This window comes from Pseudoliparis swirei, chromosome 18 (assembly GCF_029220125.1).
Source record: "Pseudoliparis swirei isolate HS2019 ecotype Mariana Trench chromosome 18, NWPU_hadal_v1, whole genome shotgun sequence".
NCBI classification, from domain to species: domain Eukaryota; kingdom Metazoa; phylum Chordata; class Actinopteri; order Perciformes; family Liparidae; genus Pseudoliparis; species Pseudoliparis swirei.
Window position 1 is genome coordinate 3,232,978 of NC_079405.1, and position 20,781 is coordinate 3,253,758.

The 20,781-nt window shown below is 41.1% G+C and overlaps 2 protein-coding genes across 3 annotated transcripts in view; one reads left to right on the top strand and one right to left on the bottom strand.

Moving 5' to 3' along the window:
- Positions 1-337: 337 nt before the first annotated feature.
- Positions 338-11,451, bottom strand: appl1 (adaptor protein, phosphotyrosine interaction, PH domain and leucine zipper containing 1). Its single transcript, XM_056436532.1, has 22 exons — positions 11,280-11,451; positions 9,163-9,261; positions 9,004-9,063; positions 8,713-8,784; positions 8,480-8,567; positions 8,120-8,161; positions 7,520-7,578; positions 6,733-6,879; positions 6,578-6,660; positions 5,838-5,999; positions 5,528-5,716; positions 5,396-5,438; positions 4,917-4,973; positions 4,633-4,724; positions 4,330-4,509; positions 3,459-3,511; positions 2,973-3,147; positions 2,721-2,757; positions 2,467-2,610; positions 2,336-2,386; positions 2,144-2,233; positions 338-1,892 (listed from the first exon to the last, which is right to left on the bottom strand). The coding sequence occupies exons 1-22, from the start codon at positions 11,331-11,333 to the stop codon at positions 1,743-1,745; spliced, it is 2,127 nt and encodes a 708-aa protein (XP_056292507.1). The 5' UTR covers positions 11,334-11,451; the 3' UTR covers positions 338-1,742.
- A 1,853-nt stretch (positions 11,452-13,304) lies between these two features.
- The window catches only part of il17rd (interleukin 17 receptor D), a 33,501-nt gene continuing 26,024 nt past the window's right edge, over positions 13,305-20,781 (top strand). The window contains exon 1 of one of the 2 annotated variants that reach the window (XM_056438122.1): positions 13,305-13,457. In XM_056438122.1, the coding sequence (XP_056294097.1) occupies positions 13,335-13,457 (123 nt within the window). In that variant the 5' untranslated portion in view covers positions 13,305-13,334. The remainder of the gene's footprint in view (positions 13,458-20,781) is intronic. The other variant, XM_056438124.1, reaches the window with a different exon arrangement.

Here is a 20,781-nt window from a genome sequence, read left to right on the forward strand (position 1 = left end):
TTTTATGTTTTAAATATTTTCACAATGCAAGAGAACATGCAGAGCATACTACATTAAACACAATACATATATTTGTTTTGTGGGTAAAATGTGTTCATATTTATTCTAAAATAAAGTTTATGTATTAAGTGTTTTTATATATTTATTTCTGGCTGCAACGTAAAATGTAAAAAGCTGCTTCATGACACACGGAAACATAAAAAAAAAAAAAATGTTCGAAAACATCAACGAATATTATTTTATATCTATATTAACTCCAATAATTTACATTTAATTACTTTTTTACCGCGTGTGACCCGACAAGTTGGCTTGATTTGAACACAGACAGTCGGACGGGTGGAGTTAGTGCTTTTATTTACCACTGAAAAGCCTTTTTTATTATTATCATCACCATCGTTTATGACACAAACAATCATCACTGAACATTTACAGTTCGTCGTCAGTAACCGCCGATTTTTAAGGAACATCGTCTCCGTGACCTCTGACACCCCGACATAATAAGAAAAAAAGAAGGCGGAGCCAAAACGAATGACATGGATAAACAAAAAATGCAGACTCAGCAGATTATTTGGCAGAATTTTGATCGTTAGAAATGTTTTATTTTTTTTCATCGTTTTTCCCTTTCTTTTAGTTTTCAAATCGGAGACGAGGCCGAAACGTGAGATCGGTTCATCGGATTCGTGCTTTTTGTTTAATGTCTTAAAGATATTATACGTGATTATTATTATTATTTATGAGCAATACTTTTATGCAACTATTGCAAACACGTGGAATTAAAATATTACGCTCTTATTTTGTAGTTTCTCTCCCACACACACACAGGATGTGGATGAAGCAGAGCTGACCTTTGACCCCAGGGTTTGACCTACTCTGATAAAATGATGCTGGAAACTTTGGCGGTAAATATATATTTAAAAGAACATAATTTTAGTGTTTTTCGTAACAGATTAGTCAGTTAGTGCGTTCCTACAGTTTAAACGTTTTATTTGATCTTTTATTTATTTTTACTAATTCAAAAGCTCAATTTGTCATTTTCAATTCGGCCTCATGTCCTCGTTCGTTAATTTCTTTCAACTAATTTCCGTATTTATACATAAAGTTTGACACGGATCATTTATTTTAAACCAAATTTAGCTCAATTGTTTAACCTGTAAAGCACCGGATGACGTGTGATTCAGCTTCTTAAACTAATAAATGAACGAGGCGGAATTTACAACGATCAATCAGTTATTTATCGACTAATCGATCGGTCCGTACTTGAGTAGACGGAACCACGATCGATGATTAGAATCAGCTGCAGATCAATATTCTGCTCAATTTGATCCATCGATGAAGAAATGAGCGAAAACCAGTGAAAAGAAAAGAGGATTAAAAAAAGAACAAAAACAACGCTAAAAAAGTACAAAATAAAATGCCAAAAACAAGTGGAAGGATTTTTCAAAATAAAACTCCCCCTCTTTGTTCGGCGCTCTGGGGTCTCCGTCAGACCCCCGGTCATAATCCTGTGTCGTTGCCCTTATCTCTCTTTGAAATAAACAAAAACAAACAAATAAACTTGCAGGTTAAATTCGATATTTGCGTCTTTTTCTGGAGAGACGGGATAAAAAGCAGCTTTTTTTTTTTAAACGCAAAAAAAGAAAACAAAGACGTTATCTCCTCCTCCTCCTTCCATTTAGTTCTGCTAACAGAGTCCAGCCAGAGAGGGAGTGCATGTTTTTTCACGCCTCCTCCGCTCACGTCCGTCATGCTTCAGACTCCTTCTTCCCCTCCTCCGCCCCGGCATCGCTGTCCTCCGATTGGCTGTTGCTAAGCACCAGGAACTGTCCATCGGCGGCAGGTTGGTTGGCGGGGCGACTCGAGGCGGCGATCAGGCGGCTCTGCTCCTCCAGGTCCTGGAGAGAATGAAGTGTTAACACATGGAGCAGAGGCTTCTATACAACCAGAGAAGTCACCCCCTGGTGGTCAGGAGAGAGAATGCAGCTTAAACACATGAAGCAGAGACCTCTATACAACCAGAGTCGCTGCCCCCTGGTGGTCAGGAGAGAGAATACACGTTCTAAGACTCCACGGCGGCTTCACCCGGTGAAACCGGAGGTTGCCGCCTGGTTTAAGGGGGGGGGGGGGTCAAAGGTCAAAAGGTCACCTTCTCTATCTGCTTCTGCTTGCTGCGCTCCTCCTGCTGTTTCTCCTTCGCCTTGTCGTGCTCCTTCCTCTTCTCCACGGCCTTACGGTCCTACGCAACAACCAGAGGGACGCAGACAAATTAACTCCGCCCCCCCGGAGACTCCGACTCCGGAAGAAAAAGTGGATCAACGGAGGCCGAGACCCGTCTCACCATCTCGGAGTGGAAGGCGATCTGCTTGGCGAGGCCGACGCTGTCGCAGATCTGAAAACACGTGAAGAAGAAGACGGGCGGGTCAGACAGTGAGCGTTCACCGAGGGAACGAGGGAACGAGGGTTTACGACCTTCTCTCCGTCGTTGTTGGACTCGAAGATGTAGCAGACGGTGCGGCTGTCGCCCCGCCCCCCCCCCGCCGCCTGCAGGACGAAACCAAACAGCCTCTTGTTGTCCTGGTGGGACGAACACTGCAGCACACTGGTGATGGGGAACTGCAGGGAGGAGAGAGGAGACAAGAGGAGGACACGAGGGAAGGATGTGAGAATCGTGTCACGTGAGACTTTTTTTAAACTCTCCGAGCGGAGGTCGGAGGTCATCTCACCCGGAGTCGAGTGACTTGCGTCTGCGGGTCGATGAGCCTGAAACCAAAGAGTCAACAGACGTTTTATTAAACTCATATATTACAAATAAAATATAAAATATTTTCCGTGACTCCCTGACGGTTCCTCATATGCTGCTCGTCATAAAAATTAAAAAAAGAAAGGAGGATGACCCCTTTAGACTCGAATGTGACCGTCCTAGCTCTTTCTCTCTCCCGCCACTAGAGGGCGCCACGGCGGCGGCGGAGTCGTACTTGAGGCAGTCGCAGGTGACCAGCAGGTGCGACTCGGTCATCCGGAAGATGTTGTGGATGGCTCGGGCCGCCAGGATCTGCCTCATGGTCTCGGGGATGACGTCCGGCGACTCGGCCGTCTTCACCTCCATGGAGCCCAGGAAGCGGACGATGAACAGCTGGTGGAGGATCGAGTCTGGACGCCGACACGGAGACACGTTGAAAATGGAGGACAGTATAGAATATGTTGCCAGGGAGGAGACGGCGAGCTGCATTTCAAAAGACTCATCCATGAAAACCAAAACACTGCTGATTATAAGCGACTAGTTAAAGTGGAGGTGTTGTTCTCCCCGCGGCCACAAGGGGGCGGCAGTGAGCCGACGAGAGCCTCACATGGAAACTTACTTGGACCTTTTATTATTATTTAAAAAGTAGTGACAACGTTGCGCTCAACTGTAATAGAAATCATGGAAACATTAAATAATATAAAATATTTAACAGACGGACCTTCACTGTCTTCTGAGGCGCCGTCTCCTGACTCTCCAAATGGATTACTCCTTCTGTGGAAACACAAACACATTGTTTTATATATATATATATTGTATATATATATTGTATGTATATACATATATATATATATATTGTCTCAAAAAAGTGTATATTTTATTACATTGTTTTATATATATATATTGTCATGATGTATATTCTATTACATTGTTTTATATATATATTGTTAATACTTTCTTCTTTTTTTTTGTGTGGATATTGTATAGTTTATTCTCATTCTTATTCTTTTTTTAGTCTGCTACTGCTGTCGGGTGTTTTGCACATAAGAATTTCACAAACCGATTATACTTGTATAAAAGGGGATGTGACAATAAAAAAAACTTGAAACTTGAAACTTGAAACACACACACACCTCAAGTCAGTACACTTCTGGAAATTTTCCAAAGAGAAATGTATCTTAAAATAAATATATATATATTTTAAAAATATATGTATATATACATATATAAATATATATGTATATAAATATATATAATTTTATATTTGTATTTAATTTCATTCTTTTTAATACAGGAAAATGTATCTAAAAAAAATATATATATAAATATAATTGTATATTTTTATTTAATACATTTAAAAATATATACATTTAATACATTTTAAATGCAAAAAAATAATTTGAAAAATAAAAATGAATATATATAGATATATATTTTTTTATTAAAATACATTTTCCTTTGGAAAATTTCCTGAGAAATGTAAATTTCCGTGTAGAGATATTACGAGATGTAAGACAGAACATTTAAATAATAATAATCATGATACATTTGATTTCTATAGCGCTTTAAAAAAAAGACACACACACACACACCTGCCGGACTGTGCTGCCGTCTTGCTCTGCCCTGAGTTCTCCTCACTGACAGGGGATATGATGTCGAACTGGATGGGCGTTTCCGGGGCGACCAGGGCATCCAATGAGAGCGCAGAGAGGGCGGGCGACGGCTCGGAGCCCACGGAGCTGATGCTGCTCGCTCGGCCCGCACGCCCTTTACTGGGGGAGAGAGAGAGAGAGAGAGAGATGGATGGTTTCCCACAGAAATTGGCCACCTTCATTTGTCTAACATAATGACACACACACACACTGACACACACTGACACACACACACACACACACCTGCTGGGCCTCATGCTCTCGTGCCTCTGCTGGAAGGACGGCGACGGCGTCACGGCCTCGAGAGCCGATTGGTTTACTCTGGCCGCCAGCTCCTGCCAATGGGACGACAGCACCGTCAGCGTCGACCAATAGGAAACGAGTACGAGTGCACGAAATTTTAAACGGCGTTCCGGAGAAAGTTCCCGAAAGAGTTTTCCCAGTTGTCTAACTATCACTTTCATTTGATCTCGTCTTTTAACTATATAACGTATCGAGGCCTTCAGGGGAGGAAGTAGATCACAGACCTCGGCGTTCTCGCTCAGGTAGATCCGTTTGGAGATGTTGTTGATGGTGGCGATCCACTGGAGGAGGGAAGGAAAGAGGAGACGAGGGGTGAGGAGACATGGTCGCAGGTCATGTGACGTATATATACACAGGGTTCTTACACATTCTGACCAATGGATTTCCAGGACTTTAAACCAAATGTCCATGACCAAACTGAAATCTCGGTATAAACATGAAAAATGTTGAACATTTTGCGTATTGAGAGCGTACGCCGGCTTATATTTTGAGCGTCTTTCTTTAAAAAACATTAATTATTCAAACTCGGCGTAAATGATGTGATTATAACATATTTCCATGACTTTTACACAACTTTTATGATTTACGTTTTTTCCATGACTTTTCCAGGTCTGGAAATGACCATTTAAAAATTCCATGACGTTTCCAGGTTTTCCGTGACCGTACGAACCCTGCATATAAATAAAACAAACAGGTGGTTTACCTCCTCGCAGTCCTGTCGGCTCTCCGACTGCAGCGTCACGACTCTGAGACCAAACGGGAGGAACGACTCGGATGAAGTGGCATTCAAAAAAGTGGAGGCGCGAGTGGAATAAAAAAGAAAACGGCCGCTCACTTCTTGCCGTCGAAGGACGTGACCTGGAGGCAGAAGCGCCGGTCGTCGCAGTCGACCGCCATGACGGAGCTGTTGTCGAGGTCGGTGAGCAGGCCGCCCGCCACCTCGCCGCGGCCCTGCTGCATCAAGTTCCCGCCCTGCGTGAAGAAGTACTGGCGCTCCCAGGACGACGACACCAGCCCCGTCTTACTGGAGGGACGCAGGAGGTGCTTTAATATCACGTGTGTGTGTGTGTGTGCCTGTGTGTGTGCCTGTGTGTGTGTGTGTGTGTGTGTGCCTGTGCGTGTGCGTGTGTGTGTGCGTGTCCTACTTGCGGATGTACATGTAGCCCTGCTTCCTGGTCAGGTTGCGACAGACCAGCGTGTGGGCGGGGTCAGGGTCACACGGCGCGTACAGTTGGTCACATGACGTCTCCATCTCCTGGATGGTCTCCTGCATCTGCCCGACCTCCTGCTCCATCTCCCGACGCACGCTACACACACACACACACACGCACAAACACACGCACAAACATACACACACACACACACACATCAAGTCAGTACACATCTGGAAATTTTCCAAAGGATAATGTATTTAAAATAACAAATATATATATTATAATTATATAAATATATACAGTATATTTAAGAAAAATACATTTAATACATTTTCTATTCGAAAAAATTTAAAATGAAAGAAAAAAGTATTCGAAAATATATAATAAAAATATATATATATTTTTTAATACATTTTCCTTTGGAAAATGTCCAGACAAAAATTTAAATTTCCTTGAAGAGATACTACGAGATGTAAGAAATAACATTAAAATAATAATCAAATTGTATTTCTATAGCGCTTTAAAAAAAGAGCCACACACACACACACACACACTAAAACTGAGTTCAAGAAAATAAAACAACGCATTTACGACATTGAATGGAGAAAAAACAAAAGAAGAAAAACATGTAAAGAGGTGGTGTGTGTGTGTGTGTGCGTGTGTGTTTGTGCATGTGTGTGCGTGTGTGTTTATATGTGTGTGTGTGCGTGTGTGTGTGAGGGGGGTCTTACTTCTGCACACTGGTTCCTATGGTTCCCAGGAAGTCCTCCCACTGCTGGGTGAGATTTTCCGAACCCAGTTTAAAAAAACTGATCTGCGGATGAATATCAGCTCCGGTTACAGCTTGTGTGTGTGAGCGTGTGTGTGTGTGTGTGTGTGTGCGTACCTGGGCCTGCATGTAGCCCAGCAGCGGCTCCAGCAGCGCCGTCTTCTTCTTGTACTGCAGCGTGTTCAGCGAGCAGAAGTAGTGCATCATGGTCTGGTGCTGCTTCTTGCGGGAGGTGTAGACGTCCTCCACGGCCTCCGCCCGCAACTGCAGCGCACACGCTCTTATTGTGAAAGGTCACGAGCACACACACACACACACTGATAGACACTTTTAGTCTCCATAGGCGTCTCGTCAAATGTTCATATCGGCACATAAGAGCTTTTAAGACGTATATAATAGAGAAGTTATCGGCTTATAACCGATCTAGAAGGTGTTAATGCATTATTTCACACATCCATATATTTCTAATTATTTATATTATGCCTCGCGTCATGTAGTTTCCTTTGGGCTCGACACCATCTTTTTAAAAAAGGTGGTTGCTAGGCAGACTACCAGCCCTCAGCTTTTAGTTGCCACCTTCTATGTTGAATAATGAGGAGACGACACTGTTATATACGTCAGGTTGCCACAGATTTATTTAGCATTTTAAAATGTGGTTGCAACCAAAAAGGAAAATAATTGTATTTAATTATTATTTTATTTTTAATTGGGAAATTATTATTATTTTAAAAATTAACAACTTCTTAAAAACTCAACAGAATACAATTTAAAAAAGTAAAAAGTTTTCAGATCTTTTTTCTGTATTTTCTCCTCCTTTTGATCTTTTAAGGAAACTTTGAAGTAGTTACAGACTGTTAAAAATAAAGAATAATCTCATGTTACGTTTTATTATTGAAGTTCTCACCTTGTCGTTGTCTCTCTTCTTGGACAGGCGGCTGAACCTGTTTACGGCCACGTCGTGATCTACACACACACACACACACACAGACACACACAGACACACACTAGTCATGAAACATATCTTTGTTTTTCAAATGGAATTTAAAGCCTAATCTTACATTATTTTAACTGGACATCCACACATATCTTCTTTCTGTCTGTTCTTTATGGACAACTGGCCAACATCGGTATGTTTTAAACTTCTCTCATTTGCAGCTTTTTATAGGCAAAATAGGCAGTTGGACAATTTTATCCAGAAATATAAACTATCTAAATATTTTCTACATGTTTGAAGCAACAGGCTTCAGGTTGGTAGAGAAGAGCCAGACGTTAAGACGACACGGTTATTACTTCATATCAGTTTTTGTAGCCGAGATGGATTTTCAAGTGACGCAATAATGCGATAAGAAAAAGCGTAAAAGCTAATCAGCAGAAGAGTGGGCGGAGTTTATGATTGGTTAATTGGATGATGACTCCTCTAAGGCTCTTATCCTTTGAAATGGGAACGAAAACTAATATAAATTGATATATTGAGTGGTAATGGGAGCCTGAAGTAAACGCTCACCGTCACTGGATATTTGGAAGACTTCTTTCAGGGTGAGGATCTCTGGAGAGAGAGGAGGAAATAAATATAAGTTACAGTGCAAAGTCCGTCTGGGTCTCTTGTCCTGGTTTAAAGCCCCTTTATACCAATTAAAGAAAATCTTATAAATGAAGATGACGGTGAGCCTCCAGCTGTGTGGCAACAATCAGAAAAGCTTCAACAATAGACTGTATGTCAGATGTTGAGATTGAGACCATAAACTCATGTTTACAATGTTTACTGAGGGAATAAAGAGAGAAGTAGAGTCATTTATAGACAACCAGAGGAGTGGCCCCCTGCTGGTGAGTGGAGAGAATGCATGTGGATATGTGTGTTTCCTACCCTTCAGGTCTCTCTCTTTAAACTGCGTAATGGGAAACATCATGGCATCTGCAAGCTGGGTGGACAAGACTGCGTGGCAGGAACTCAACTACAAAGGAGAGCGAGAGAGAGAGAGAGAGAGAGAGAGAGAGAGTATGATGTCATATCCTGTCAGGTAAACTCGGCCGTGGCTTCATCCAAGAGGGATCAAACAGCTGCAGACGGAGCTCTGGTGTGTTTCTCTTCTCTCTCACCTCATCGATGACTTTTGCAAACTGCTGCAGGGTGGAGCTCATCACCTCGTCATCGCGCCCGAGAGGAAAACGCTGCAGACAAGGAGGAGGAGAGGATTAGATTGATGTGGTGAGAAGAAGAAAGGTGCCGCTGCAGCAGCAACAACCGGAAATTGTTCATCATAAAGCTGGTGGCTAGTGTTATTAGGCCGGTGGCTAGTGTTATTAGGCTGGTGGCTAGTGTTATTAGGCCGGTGGCTAGTGTTATTAGGCCGGTGGCTAGTGTTATTAGGCCGGTGGCTAGCTGCCCACCTGTTTGTCGTACTCCTTCAGCAGTCTGGAGGTCAGGTGAGTCGCAGCGCTGAGTTCATTCTGCCAGAGAGAGCAGAACCAATCAGCTGCCGGTTATCCGCCTCCCCGGACGTTCTGTCGAGACCCGCACAGCCGGCGGCTCAGGTGTGCGTTTCATACCTGCGCGTCGTAAATCCTCTGCATGGCGCGGTACAGCTGTGTGCAGTAGTTGGACATCGCCGCGGTGTCCTCCTCGAACACGCCCAGCAGAGAGCGCGTCTACACACACACACACACACACACACACACACACACACACACACACACACACACACACACACACACACACACACACACACACACACACACACACACACACACACACACACACACACACACGGAGAGAACGGAGTCATCGTTAATCATCTGACCGATCTATGAAACCACAACGGCCAAATGATCTTGTGTAAAAAACAAATCCACACACACACACACACAGACACACACACACCTCTCTCTATGTAAATGCACCTGTTGCTCGTCCACACAGAGCACTGATCCTCAAGGTGTGTCTCACCTGCCCGTTGGAGAGAATACTGTTTTGCTGCGTCTACATGAAAACAATCATATTTCTTCCAATTTTCTTAAATTTGTTTATTTTTTAAATTAACTTTATTTAAAAAGGGACCATGTACAGTTACAACATACATGTCACCATTTATGCTCTAAACCAGATTTTAGCGACACAGCAAATGTGCATCTGTAGTCCCTTGACAGACCATAATAAACATGAAACAATAAAAACATAAAACAATAACTAACAGTACAGGATGAGACGCACTACACATACGTGTGGTAAGAAGAACACAACATACACACAATGCGAAGCTACAGTACAGCACATTAGAAATAACTTAATACCATTCAAAGTAAATAATACGAACCATAATAGAGCACCGGACAGCTTTATTTATTTATTTTTCTTATGAATAAGGACATGCAGTTATGATAATGGGGTCAATTTTACACACATCAACGGGCAACTATAGTGAATAAGCAACGGCTCATGTTAGGAAACAAGAATCAAAACCAAGTGAGCACCACAAATAAGGATATATATATATATATATATATTATTTGCCTTTGATTTAAATCAATTACATAAAGTAGAGACTTGATTCTTACATGTGTGACACTGTGCTGATACCTTATAACACTAGCCACCAGCTTTTTAACACTAGCCACCATATATATACAGGACTGTCTCAGAAAATTAGAATATTGTGATAAAGTTCTTTATTTTCTGTAATGCAATTAAAAAATTATTAAATATTAAAAGAATAAAAGGCTTGCAATATTTCAGTTGATTTGTAATGAATCCAGAATGCATGACATTTTTGTTTTTTTAATTGCATTACAGAAAATAAAGAACTTTATCACAATATTCTAATTTTCTGAGACAGTCCTGTATATATATGTATTTATATATATATATATATATGTATTTATATATATATATGTATGTATGTATATATATATGTATTTATATATATATATATGTATGTATTTATATATATGTATTTATATATATATATATATGTATTTATATATATATGCACTCTTAAAAAAAATTGCTCACTTTACTGTTGCAGCTGTTAAAATGTTTTTATTTTTGTTTTACTCTATGCACTTGCAAGCAGCTTGTGAAGTTCACTTAGGGATCAATAAATCACTAACCCATAATAATAATAATATATTATAATGTATCCAGGTATTATATTATGTTATTATTAATCAGAATCTGTAAAGTAACTTGAAAAAAGGGGGGGGAAGTTTAATATTTGCCTCTGAAATGTTGCAGAAGTATAAACAAAAGAACAGGAAATTGAAAAACTCCTCAGGTACAGTAGTCACGTGAGACACCGGAGGCTTCATGGTTGTACCTGGGCGAACCGTTTACCGAACACGTGCAGCCTGTAGCGGACAGGTGAGTGGCGGACAGGTGAGTGGCGGACAGGTGAGTTCTGCAGCTCTGCGTGTGTCAGACATCAACAATGACATCGAGCAGCCCGGGTGGCCCAGAGGGGCAGCTAGCTAACAGGCTAAGGAAGTAGCCGTCTACCTAATCGTCTCACGAGCCCCCCCGACCCCTCCCCCTCCAGCTGATCAATATATCAATCACGGTCTGATGCCGACGCGCAGCTTGACACGTGACAGCTCTGATGGAGCCAGCTGGGCCGTGAGCCCCCAAAGACAGGCAGCTAGCCGAACCGGACGAGTCGCGACGGGGCTGTTACCTGAGGACTGTCTTCCAGCGTCTCCTCTATCGGCAGCTTCTCTATCCCGGGCATGGCGGCAGGCCGGTTGGTGGTCGGTGCGAACGGAAACGGACGAAACCCACAACAAATCGGTACCGACCAACAACAACGAAAAAGACTCCCGACTCAAGATTTCTTTGGAGGAAACGAATTCACAACACCCCGAAACGGAAGCTCCTCCCGGTTCAGAGGGTCCCGCCCACTTAATTGATTGTGATTGGATAGGAGAAAAATCAGCGAATTTGATTGGCTCCTTGTTTAAAGGGGAAACGGCGCCATTTTGGCTCTGACCAGGATCGCCCTTTCACTATCACCCGTGTAGAGCTTTGAGCCACAATGGCGGCCGAGCTGCTTGCTTTAGAAACAACGTTATTTATTAATGAATATGAATAAATAAATATATTTAATATGTATATTAAATATGTCTATAAATATATTTATATACATACATATATTTATATAAATATTTATATATATTTAATATATATAAAATATATTGATTAGATTTAATATATATATAATATAATAAATTGTATTTATATATAATGTATTTAATATACAGTATATTAAATATATTATATATTTAATATATCATACTATCATTTCACACACATGTATGAAAACCAAACAACCCAAAGCGTTATATTTTATAGATATTATAAATCATATTTAATATATATCATATTTAATATACATAATATATAACTTATATATAATATAACACGTTGGGTTGTTTGCTTTCCATACATGTACATAAATGAGTGTGAAATGATAGTCATGTGTCGCTATATCTTTGTTTAAAGAGCACTTGGCATCATATTGGATATTAATAAATGTGCACATTGAAGGTAATGTTTTGAGGTGGAAATGAATTCCTCATGTCTCTGTGCAGGAAAGAGGAGTAGTTACAGAAACAATTGTAGTTACTTATTTGACCACCAGAGGGTGTAAAGTAGCGTCAGTAGCACACAACGACAAAGTGCTTTTAGAAATATAACAGCAAAAGAAGAACATTATAATTTCCCGTGTCTTTGTGTTTTAAAGCACATATATGTCTTTCAACACGCCGTGAAAACAACACGTTAAAAATAATCATACAAGTATTTAATTGTCTATGTTTGTCCGGTTTTATTATTGATTAAGGATGTGTAAACAAGTAAAAGGTACAATAAGTCACTATGAAATGCAGCAAAGTACAAGTCCAAAGTTATAGTATTCAAAGTTCAAAACATCTCCTCAAAAGTATATTAATCAGTAGTTGATGTACTTAGTTACTTTCCACCACAGCTGGTTGAATGCAGATGTTTAAACTCTGATTTAGAAAGTAAAAAGTGTAGCTTTCTATCTCATAAATTCTCACAAATATTTTGTATTTGATATCTTTGTATCTAAATTGTTTTCCTATTGCATTTGTGCTTCCTGTCTCATAAAAGGTGGGAATACTAATAAGCTATTTTACTGAAGAAAAAGGAGCAATACCACAGTGGAAAAACAATCTGTAACAAGTAAAGGTGCATTCTCATTGTTTTAGAATAAAAGTTAATATGTATCATCAAAATATACTTAAAAGTACAAATTATACTCATTTCAGAACGATGTATATCATATTACAGTGTAATAATTATTGAGCCATTACTGTGTCCATCACTTTAATGTTGCACCTAAAAAGGTGGAGCTCAATTACTGTAAATAACCTATAATAATATATCATAATGTATTCCTGAACTATATTTGATATCATCAATAAAACCGCTGAATTTAACTTTAAAATATACAAGAAAAATCAAAGTTAAGTCCATGTACTTCGTTACTTTCCACCGGTTTAACCCTCAAACTGGCCTTTAGGAGAAAAGGAGGGAGGACCGCTCAGATTCAGCCCGGTCCTCACAAAGATAGACAAAACTCAAACACTCCCCCCCCTCCTCTCTCTCTCCTCCTCCTCTCTCGCTCCCTCTCTCTCTCCTCCTCCTCTCTCTCTCCCTCTCTCTCCTCCTCCTCCTCTCTCTCTCAGAGTCGTCCAGACTTGAGGGAGGAATGGCGGCCCCTCGGAGCTTCCTCATCACCCTCTCCGGTGTGTTCCTGCTCTTGTGTTCCTCCCGCGGATCTACGACCTCCGGCGGCAGCAGGAGAGCGACCCACGAGCGCTGCGGGTTCAAGGTAAACAACAACAACAACAACAGCAACAGCAACAACGCTACATTGTTTCGCTTTTCACGACTGTTGATGGCGCCGGTGCGTCGACTTCAAAGTGGAAAGTGTCCCCCCGAAAGAAATGAGACAAAGTTCAGTTTTTGGAGAAGTTTCCTCGTGTTTTGTGTGTTTTCTGTCACGTGTCTGTGTTTCTTAATCGTGCAGTGAAGGTTTTTAAAGATATGTTTCTGTTGTATTCACGAAACACTGGTTACCTTTTCTTAACTTACCTGTCTCGCGCAGCTGCAGCTCCGGTCCCGCCCCTTTTTTTTCTTCTTCTTTTTTTTAACGTAGCGTCGAATGTCTGAACTCTAATTTAAATATAATAGATTTAAAGAATAGTCGTACATTTATAAATCCCAGCAAACGGACTTAAAGACTTTTTTAAATTATTGTGTTCCGTGTTCCTTCTAAATTCGACACACAGCCATTAAAAACTTTAAATTATAAAAATAGTTTCCCAAAAAAGACATCATGTGACTGATGAACTTTACGTAAAATTCGTTTGATATTTGTATGTGTAGTGCTGCATTGAAAAGTGCGTCCCAGAATGTTTTTGTGATTTTGTTGGCTTTAAAAAAAAACATGACCTACATTTTTGACTTTTTTGAAGTGTAATAAGTCCCTAAAATGCTAATTAGACGTTTCCAACCGTTTGAAGACAGTTTAATGTCCCCCCCGCCCCCCTGTATCTGGTATGCATTTGGTTGCATATAATTCACTGTATGATAAAATCATGAATCTTAAATGGGCCGAGGTGGACGAATATTTTTTTTTGTGCAGGCTATAAGAAAATAAAAGTTGAATAACTCTCAGATGAATGAAAAGAAAAAGAAAAAGGAAAGCTGCGTGTTGTGGCTTCGGGGGGGAATTGGAGGCAGTAAAGCTGGTTTCCTGCCTTTTGTGTGTGAGCGTCCTGTTAAAAAACATTTGATGTGGAAAACAGGAATAAGTGAAGCGATGCACCGCCTCCTCGCCGCTGCTGCTGCTTTGTCCCCGGCCCTGAACGCACCACTATACATCCCACACCACCCATTAAACTCAAAATATGTAAAAACAATCACGACTTAGTAAGATTTTTGCCTTAAAATGAAAAAATTGTAGGTAGCAAAAGATCTTCATACCTACAAAACATTAACATGAAGCCGTTACAGATCCTTTACTCTTTCACTCTCCTGCAAACCATCTTTTTTCCCTACATTTTATTTCTTTTTTATTTATCATTTTCGTATTTTTTACCCGATTATTGGTTGAAAAAAATCTTCAATCTCCAAAAATGTCATCTTTCCCAAACTTCAGATGATCAAGATGAGGATTTATGATGTTGCAGCCAGTAGCTACAGGTCACAGGTCACCATGGTTACCATCGGGTAATCCACTTTAGTGAGGTCACCTGTGTGTCGTGACATTAATCGATTAATCTGCAGATGTGTGTGTGTGTGTGTGTGCGCGCGCGCTCTACAGGTTTTAATTTACCTGTGTTGATAGATGACTCCTACCTGCCTTTGATGCCGTGTGTGTGTGTGTGTGTGTCTCTGTGTGTGTGTGTGTGTTATCCTGGTTTCCTCTTTCTGGCTTTGAAGTGTTTTCTACAGGAAGCTTCACACTGTTTACTCTGCTGAAACATTCCTTCCTGCAACCCCCAAACACACACACACACAGGCACATCCAGGCACACACACACACACACCCACACTCTGTCTCTCTCCACCTCCCCCTCCCTCGTGCTTCCCCTCTCTTTTCAGAAACACACACACATGAAAGGCTGCTGGATGGGGGTGTGAGGACCTGCTATTCTACAGGTGTGAGGTTATTAGAGCTGTGTGTGTGTGTGTGTGTGTGTGTGTGTGTGTGTGTGTGTGTGTGTGTGTGTGTGTGTGTGTGTGTGTGTGTGTGTGTGTGTGTGTGTGTGTGTGTGTGTGTGTGTGTGCATGCATGTATGTCTTTGTGTGTGTGTGTGTGTAAGAGACCCATAAAAGCTCTGCTGGTTTTACGTGCCGGCTTCAGGTTTCAAAAAGGGCCGGAGTATATTTTGACGGAGCGGATGACTTTATCTCTAATTGATGATTCATCTCTTCTTCTTTTCTTCTCTTCTTCTTTTCTTCTTTTCTTTTCAAAACAAAGTTCTCTTCAAGTTTATGTTGTTTATGTTTCGGTTTATTTCTGTAATGTAAAGGGTGTTGAGGTCACGTCACCTTTTGACACTCATAAACTCAGTTTAGTGAGTTTTAGCTCAAAGGAAGCGGTAAATAAATAAAAGTGTAGAGCGACACGAGAGAGGTACAAAAACCTCTAAACATCACATAAACAACCACTAAACATCAAATATAAACCACTAAACATCAAATATAAAAAGAAGTCTAAACATCACATATATAAACAACCACTAACATTAAATATAAACCACTAAACATCAAATATAAAAACAAACTAAACATTAAATATAAACCACTAAACATCAAATATAAACAACCACTAAACATTAAATATAAACCACTAAACATTCAATATAAACCACTAAACATTCAATATAAACCACTAAACATTAAATACACGAATCACTCCGTCCTCTAGAAGCTGAAGTCGTTATAACATCATGACATTTAAAAAGTAACTGACTTCAAACCGCCTGCAGGAATTGAACCATGTGTTCTTCTCTTCCTTCTTCCACTTGTTCTTCTTTTACTTCTTCCACTTGTTCTTCTCTTCCTTATTCCACTTGTTCTTCTTCTTCCACATGTTCTTTTTGTTCTTCTTATTCCACTGTTTCTTCTTTTTGTTCTTCCATATTTTCTTCTTCTTCCACTTCTTTTTCTTCTTCCCCCTGTTGTTCTATTTTCTCTTTTACACTTATTTCTTCTTCTTCCACTTGTTCTTCTCTTCCTTCTTCCACTTGCTCTTCTCTTCCTTCTTTCACTTGTTGTTCTTTTACTTCTTCCACTTGTTGTTCTCTTCCTTCTTCCACTTGTTCTTCTCTTCCTTCTTCTACTTTTTCTTCTCTTCCTTCTTCCACTTGTTCTTCTCTCCCTTCTTCCACTTGTTCTTCTTCTTCCACATGTTCTTTTTCTTCTTATTATTCCACTGTCTTATTTTTGTTCTTCAATTTTTTCTTCTTCCACTTCTTTTTCTTCTTCCACTTGTTGTTCTATTTTCTCTTTTCCACTTATCTCTTCTTCTTCCACTTGTTCGTCTTCTTTCTCTTCTTATTCTTCTTTCTTCTTTGTCTTCTTCCACTTCTTCTTTTTATTCTTCTGCTTGTTCTTTTTATTCTTCCACTTGTTGTTCTTCTTTATCTTCTTCTTCCACTTGTTTCATGTTTTTATTCTTCCACTTCTTTCTTCTTCTTTTTATTCTTCAACTTGTTTACTCTTTTTCCTCTTCCTCTTCTTCTTCCACTTGTTTCATCAGTTTCTTCTTATTTTTCTTCCACTTCTTTCTTCTTTTTCTTTTTCTTGTTCTTCCACTTGTTTCATCTTTTTCTTCTTATTCTTTCTTCTTCCACTTCTTTCTTCTTCTCCTTCTTCCACTTCTTTCTTCTTTGTCTTCTTCCACTTCTTCTTTTTATTCTTCTGCTTGTTCTTTTTCTTCTTCCACTTGTTGTTCTTTTTCTTTCTCTTCTTCTTCCACTTGTTTCATGTTTTTCTTCTTCCTCTTTTTCTTGTTCTTCCACTTGTTTCATCTTTTTCTTCTTATTCTTTCTTCTTCCACTTCTTTCTTCTTCTCCTTCTTCCACTTCTTTCTTCTTTGTCTTCTTCCACTTCTTCTTTTTATTCTTCTGCTTGTTCTTTTTCTTCTTCCACTTGTTCTTCTTCTTTCTCTTCTTCTTCCACTTGTTTCATCATTTTCTTCTTCTTCTTTTTCTTCCACTTCTTTCTTCTTTTTCCTCTTTTTCTTGTTCTTCCACTTGTTTCATCTTTTTCTTCTTATTCTTTCTTCTTCTTTCTTCTTCTTCTTCCACTTCTTTCTTCTCCTTTTCTTCATAAATCACTTCCTGCAGGAGGCTGGAATTAGAGAAGATTTAGAGTCTCCCGTAAACTCTGGCTCAACATCTGCTGAAGCCATCGCACATCTGTCTCTGAGGAGAGGAAGACGTCCCAGGAAATCTCTCGGCCTTCTGTCCTCTCTGGATTCTCCATCTTCATCTTCATCCCTCTCCCCCTCTCATGTTTGAAAAGATTCCGAGCTCTAACCATGTCCCGATGATGTCATCCTCCTCCTCCTCCTCCTCCGGGTCCGTCGCTGTGCTTCTGGCACCGGAGAGAGGTATGACATATTTCCTCTTCGTTGAAGACGAGGCTTCAAGGAAATTCTCCCCCCCCCCCCCCCCAAAGGAACAAGATGTCAGCTCCCGTCCGTGTGTCCCACTAAAGAGACGACGGATACCTGGAGTCTTGATCTCCATGTGTTCCTCCACTTCTGTCTGAAGGATTTCTCCATTTATTTTCTTCTTCCACTTGTTCTTCTTATTCCACTTCTTCTTTTTTTATCCTTCCACTTCTTTCTTTTTTCTCTTTCTCTTCTTCCACTTGTTCTTCTTGTTCTTCTTTTATCCTTCTACTTGTTCTTCTTCTTTCACTTCTTCTTTTTCTTTCTTCTTCTTCCACTTCTTCTTTCACTTCTTCTCTTTCTTCTTCTTATTCCTCTTCTCTTTTCTTCATAAGTGAAGTTCATCAAGCTGTGTGTAACATTTGGGAGTTTTAGCTTCCTTCTGATCGTTATATTGCTTCACATTTCTCCTGCAGCCTTTATCTCATCCCCCTTTCCTCTTCTGTTATGAAGCTGAGCGCAGACCTTCTGGAGAAGTCGTTGCATGTTTGTGGGCCTGCAGGTCACATGACTACTTCTGTTTTCTTTAGCTGACGCTTTAATCCAAAGCGACCATAGACACAGCTACAGGGAGCACTTCAGGGTCAAGTGTCTTGCTCAAGGACACATCGACTCGGGCGGGGATTGAACCCCCGACCCCCTGATTGAAAGTCGGACCTGCTACCCGCTGACCCACGGTCGTATTTTCACATCCACGACGACCGATTGTTGGTTTGATCCCGTTCAAGGGAAGTCAGGATTCGTCCTGCGTCTCGGGAACGAGGCGGAGGGCAAACAGCAGGATCAGCTCCTCCTGGGAGAGGAGGAGGAGGAGGAGGAGGAGTTCTGATGAAGCAGAGGGGTGGGGGGTCATTGAGGAGCAGTCATGCAGGAGGAGGAAGCTGCAGGTTTTGTTCCTGCGGTGGGAAATCTCTGGTTGGCTGCCCCCGAACACACACACACACACACACACACACACACACACACACACACACAGAGTTTGTATTGTTGCGCCTCACTTTTGCTTCCAGATTTTTCTTCCCGTAGTTGTTCCTCCGCAGATCTGAGATCATGTGATTTATTTTACTCTTTTTAAAATGACATTCCTCTTCCTCTTTCAGTTTATTGATATTTATCACTTGATTATATTTTACCCTCATGTGGTTGTTGATAGTATTTAATTAATTAATTAATTAACTTTTTTATTGTGATTTAATCGGGACAGACTCTAGAAATCTGCCAGTGTCTCTTGGGTTGAACAGATCTTCACTGTGTGTAGACACCAGTGTGACGATGATAGTGATGATGATGATGATGATGCATATTGATCTATTGAGACAAGCATCAAGGAAACCGGACCGTACCAGACGTCGACTGAATATAACTTTGACCCGGGCTTTTGATTACGCCCACACACACACACACACACAGATTCCAGTGCAGCGTGTCGCCCCATATGGAAGTGTTTGTGGCCGAGTGCGTAAGAGACAGGAAGACATTAAGAGTCTCTCTTTGGGGCCCTCAGGCCTGTGCATGAACAAGACCATCATCAACTTCACACACACACACACACACTCTATGCGTGATTACATTTAGGGGCTTTCAAAATAAGTTGCAGCTACATTTCTGAGCATGATAACGACTCGATGTCTTGGTGTGTGATGTATTGATCTTTGATTACTGAATCGATTGATTGACATTTTCCTTCCGCCTCAAAAACAAAGGGAACATTTTTGGGCCTTTTGCCAGAAAATGAAAGGTCCCAAAGCTCAACGCTCGGCTCTCATCCCGGTTCCCCGAGCGGAGCCATTCAAGCTGTTTGTACCTCGGCTCTCGAGCGGCTTGTTGATTAAAGGTCAGCGTGTGTGTGTGTGTGTGTGTGTACCGCGTTCTCTCTCCCACATCTGGATCTGCTCTGGCCGCCCCAAACAAAGCGAGGCGGAGGAGAAGTCTGCTCCGTGAACCCTGAACGCCGTAATTGAAGGAGTTCCTGTTTAATCAGATTTCTCCATCTCTTCTTCCTCACTTCCTTCCTCCTCTGCGGGGTCGCTTGATTACTTACTCCCATCATCCTTCACTCCCCCCCCCCTCCCCAACCCTTTCTGCATCCTCCTCTTCTGCATCCTCCTCTTCTTTCAGGTCTCCTTCTCTCCCCTCGCATCCTCTCCTCGTTCCCTCTCTCCTCGCCTCCAGCCTTGTGATTAATTGCTGTTTCTGTGCAGCTGGAGGAGCAATTAGCTGCCTGATTACCACAATAACTGATTCTGTGTGTGTGTGTGTGTGTGTGTGTGTGTGTGTGTGTGTGTGTGTGTGTGTGTGTGTGTGTGTGTGTGTGTGTGTGTGTGTGTGTGTGTGTGTGTGTGTGTGTGTGTGTGTGTGTGTGTGTGTGTGGGACACGATGCCTCCCTTGTGTCTGTTGGTTTATCGTTGACTCTGTTTCTTTGTGTTCAGCAGATGCTCTTCAGATCTTTTGTTTTGTTTTCGTCACTAATTAATTATAATAAACTTCTTTTCTTGAACAACTTCAGTTGTTTACGGATGTGACTCTGCTCTGTTCAGGCCTCAGGCTGTGTGTGTGTGTGTGTGCGTGTGTGTGTGTGTGCGCGTGTGCGTGTGTTGAGGGAGGATAATAATTATTACGAGGCAGGAACACCTGGCGACAGGAAGGAAGAAAAGTGTCTTTCACTGTCAGTAAAGAAGTCTGACTCAAGGCGATGGGCAGTACTACTGACCGAGTACTATGAGTACTACTGGCCGAGTACTATGAGTACTACTGACCGAGTACTATGAGTACTACTGGCCGAGTACTATGAGTACTACTGACCGAGTACTATGAGTACTACTGACCGAGTACTATGAGTAGTACTATGAGTACTACTGACCGAGTACTATGAGCACTACTGACCGAGTACTATGAGTACTACTGGCCGAGTACTATGAGTACTACTGACCGAGTACTATGAGCACTACTGGCCGAGTACTATGA

Bases quoted from the DNA above. Each gene is read 5' to 3' on its own strand.
- appl1 (XM_056436532.1), bottom strand. From the start codon at position 11,333: ATGCCCGGGATAGAGAAGCTGCCGATAGAGGAGACGCTGGAAGACAGT. The intron at 8,162-8,479 runs GTAGGAAACACA...CTCTCTCTCCAG, and splicing joins TAAAGAGAGAGACCTGAAGG to AGATCCTCACCCTGAAAGAA. The intron at 4,725-4,916 runs GTCTGTGATCTA...TCCCATTGGCAG, and splicing joins ACCTGAGCGAGAACGCCGAG to GAGCTGGCGGCCAGAGTAAA.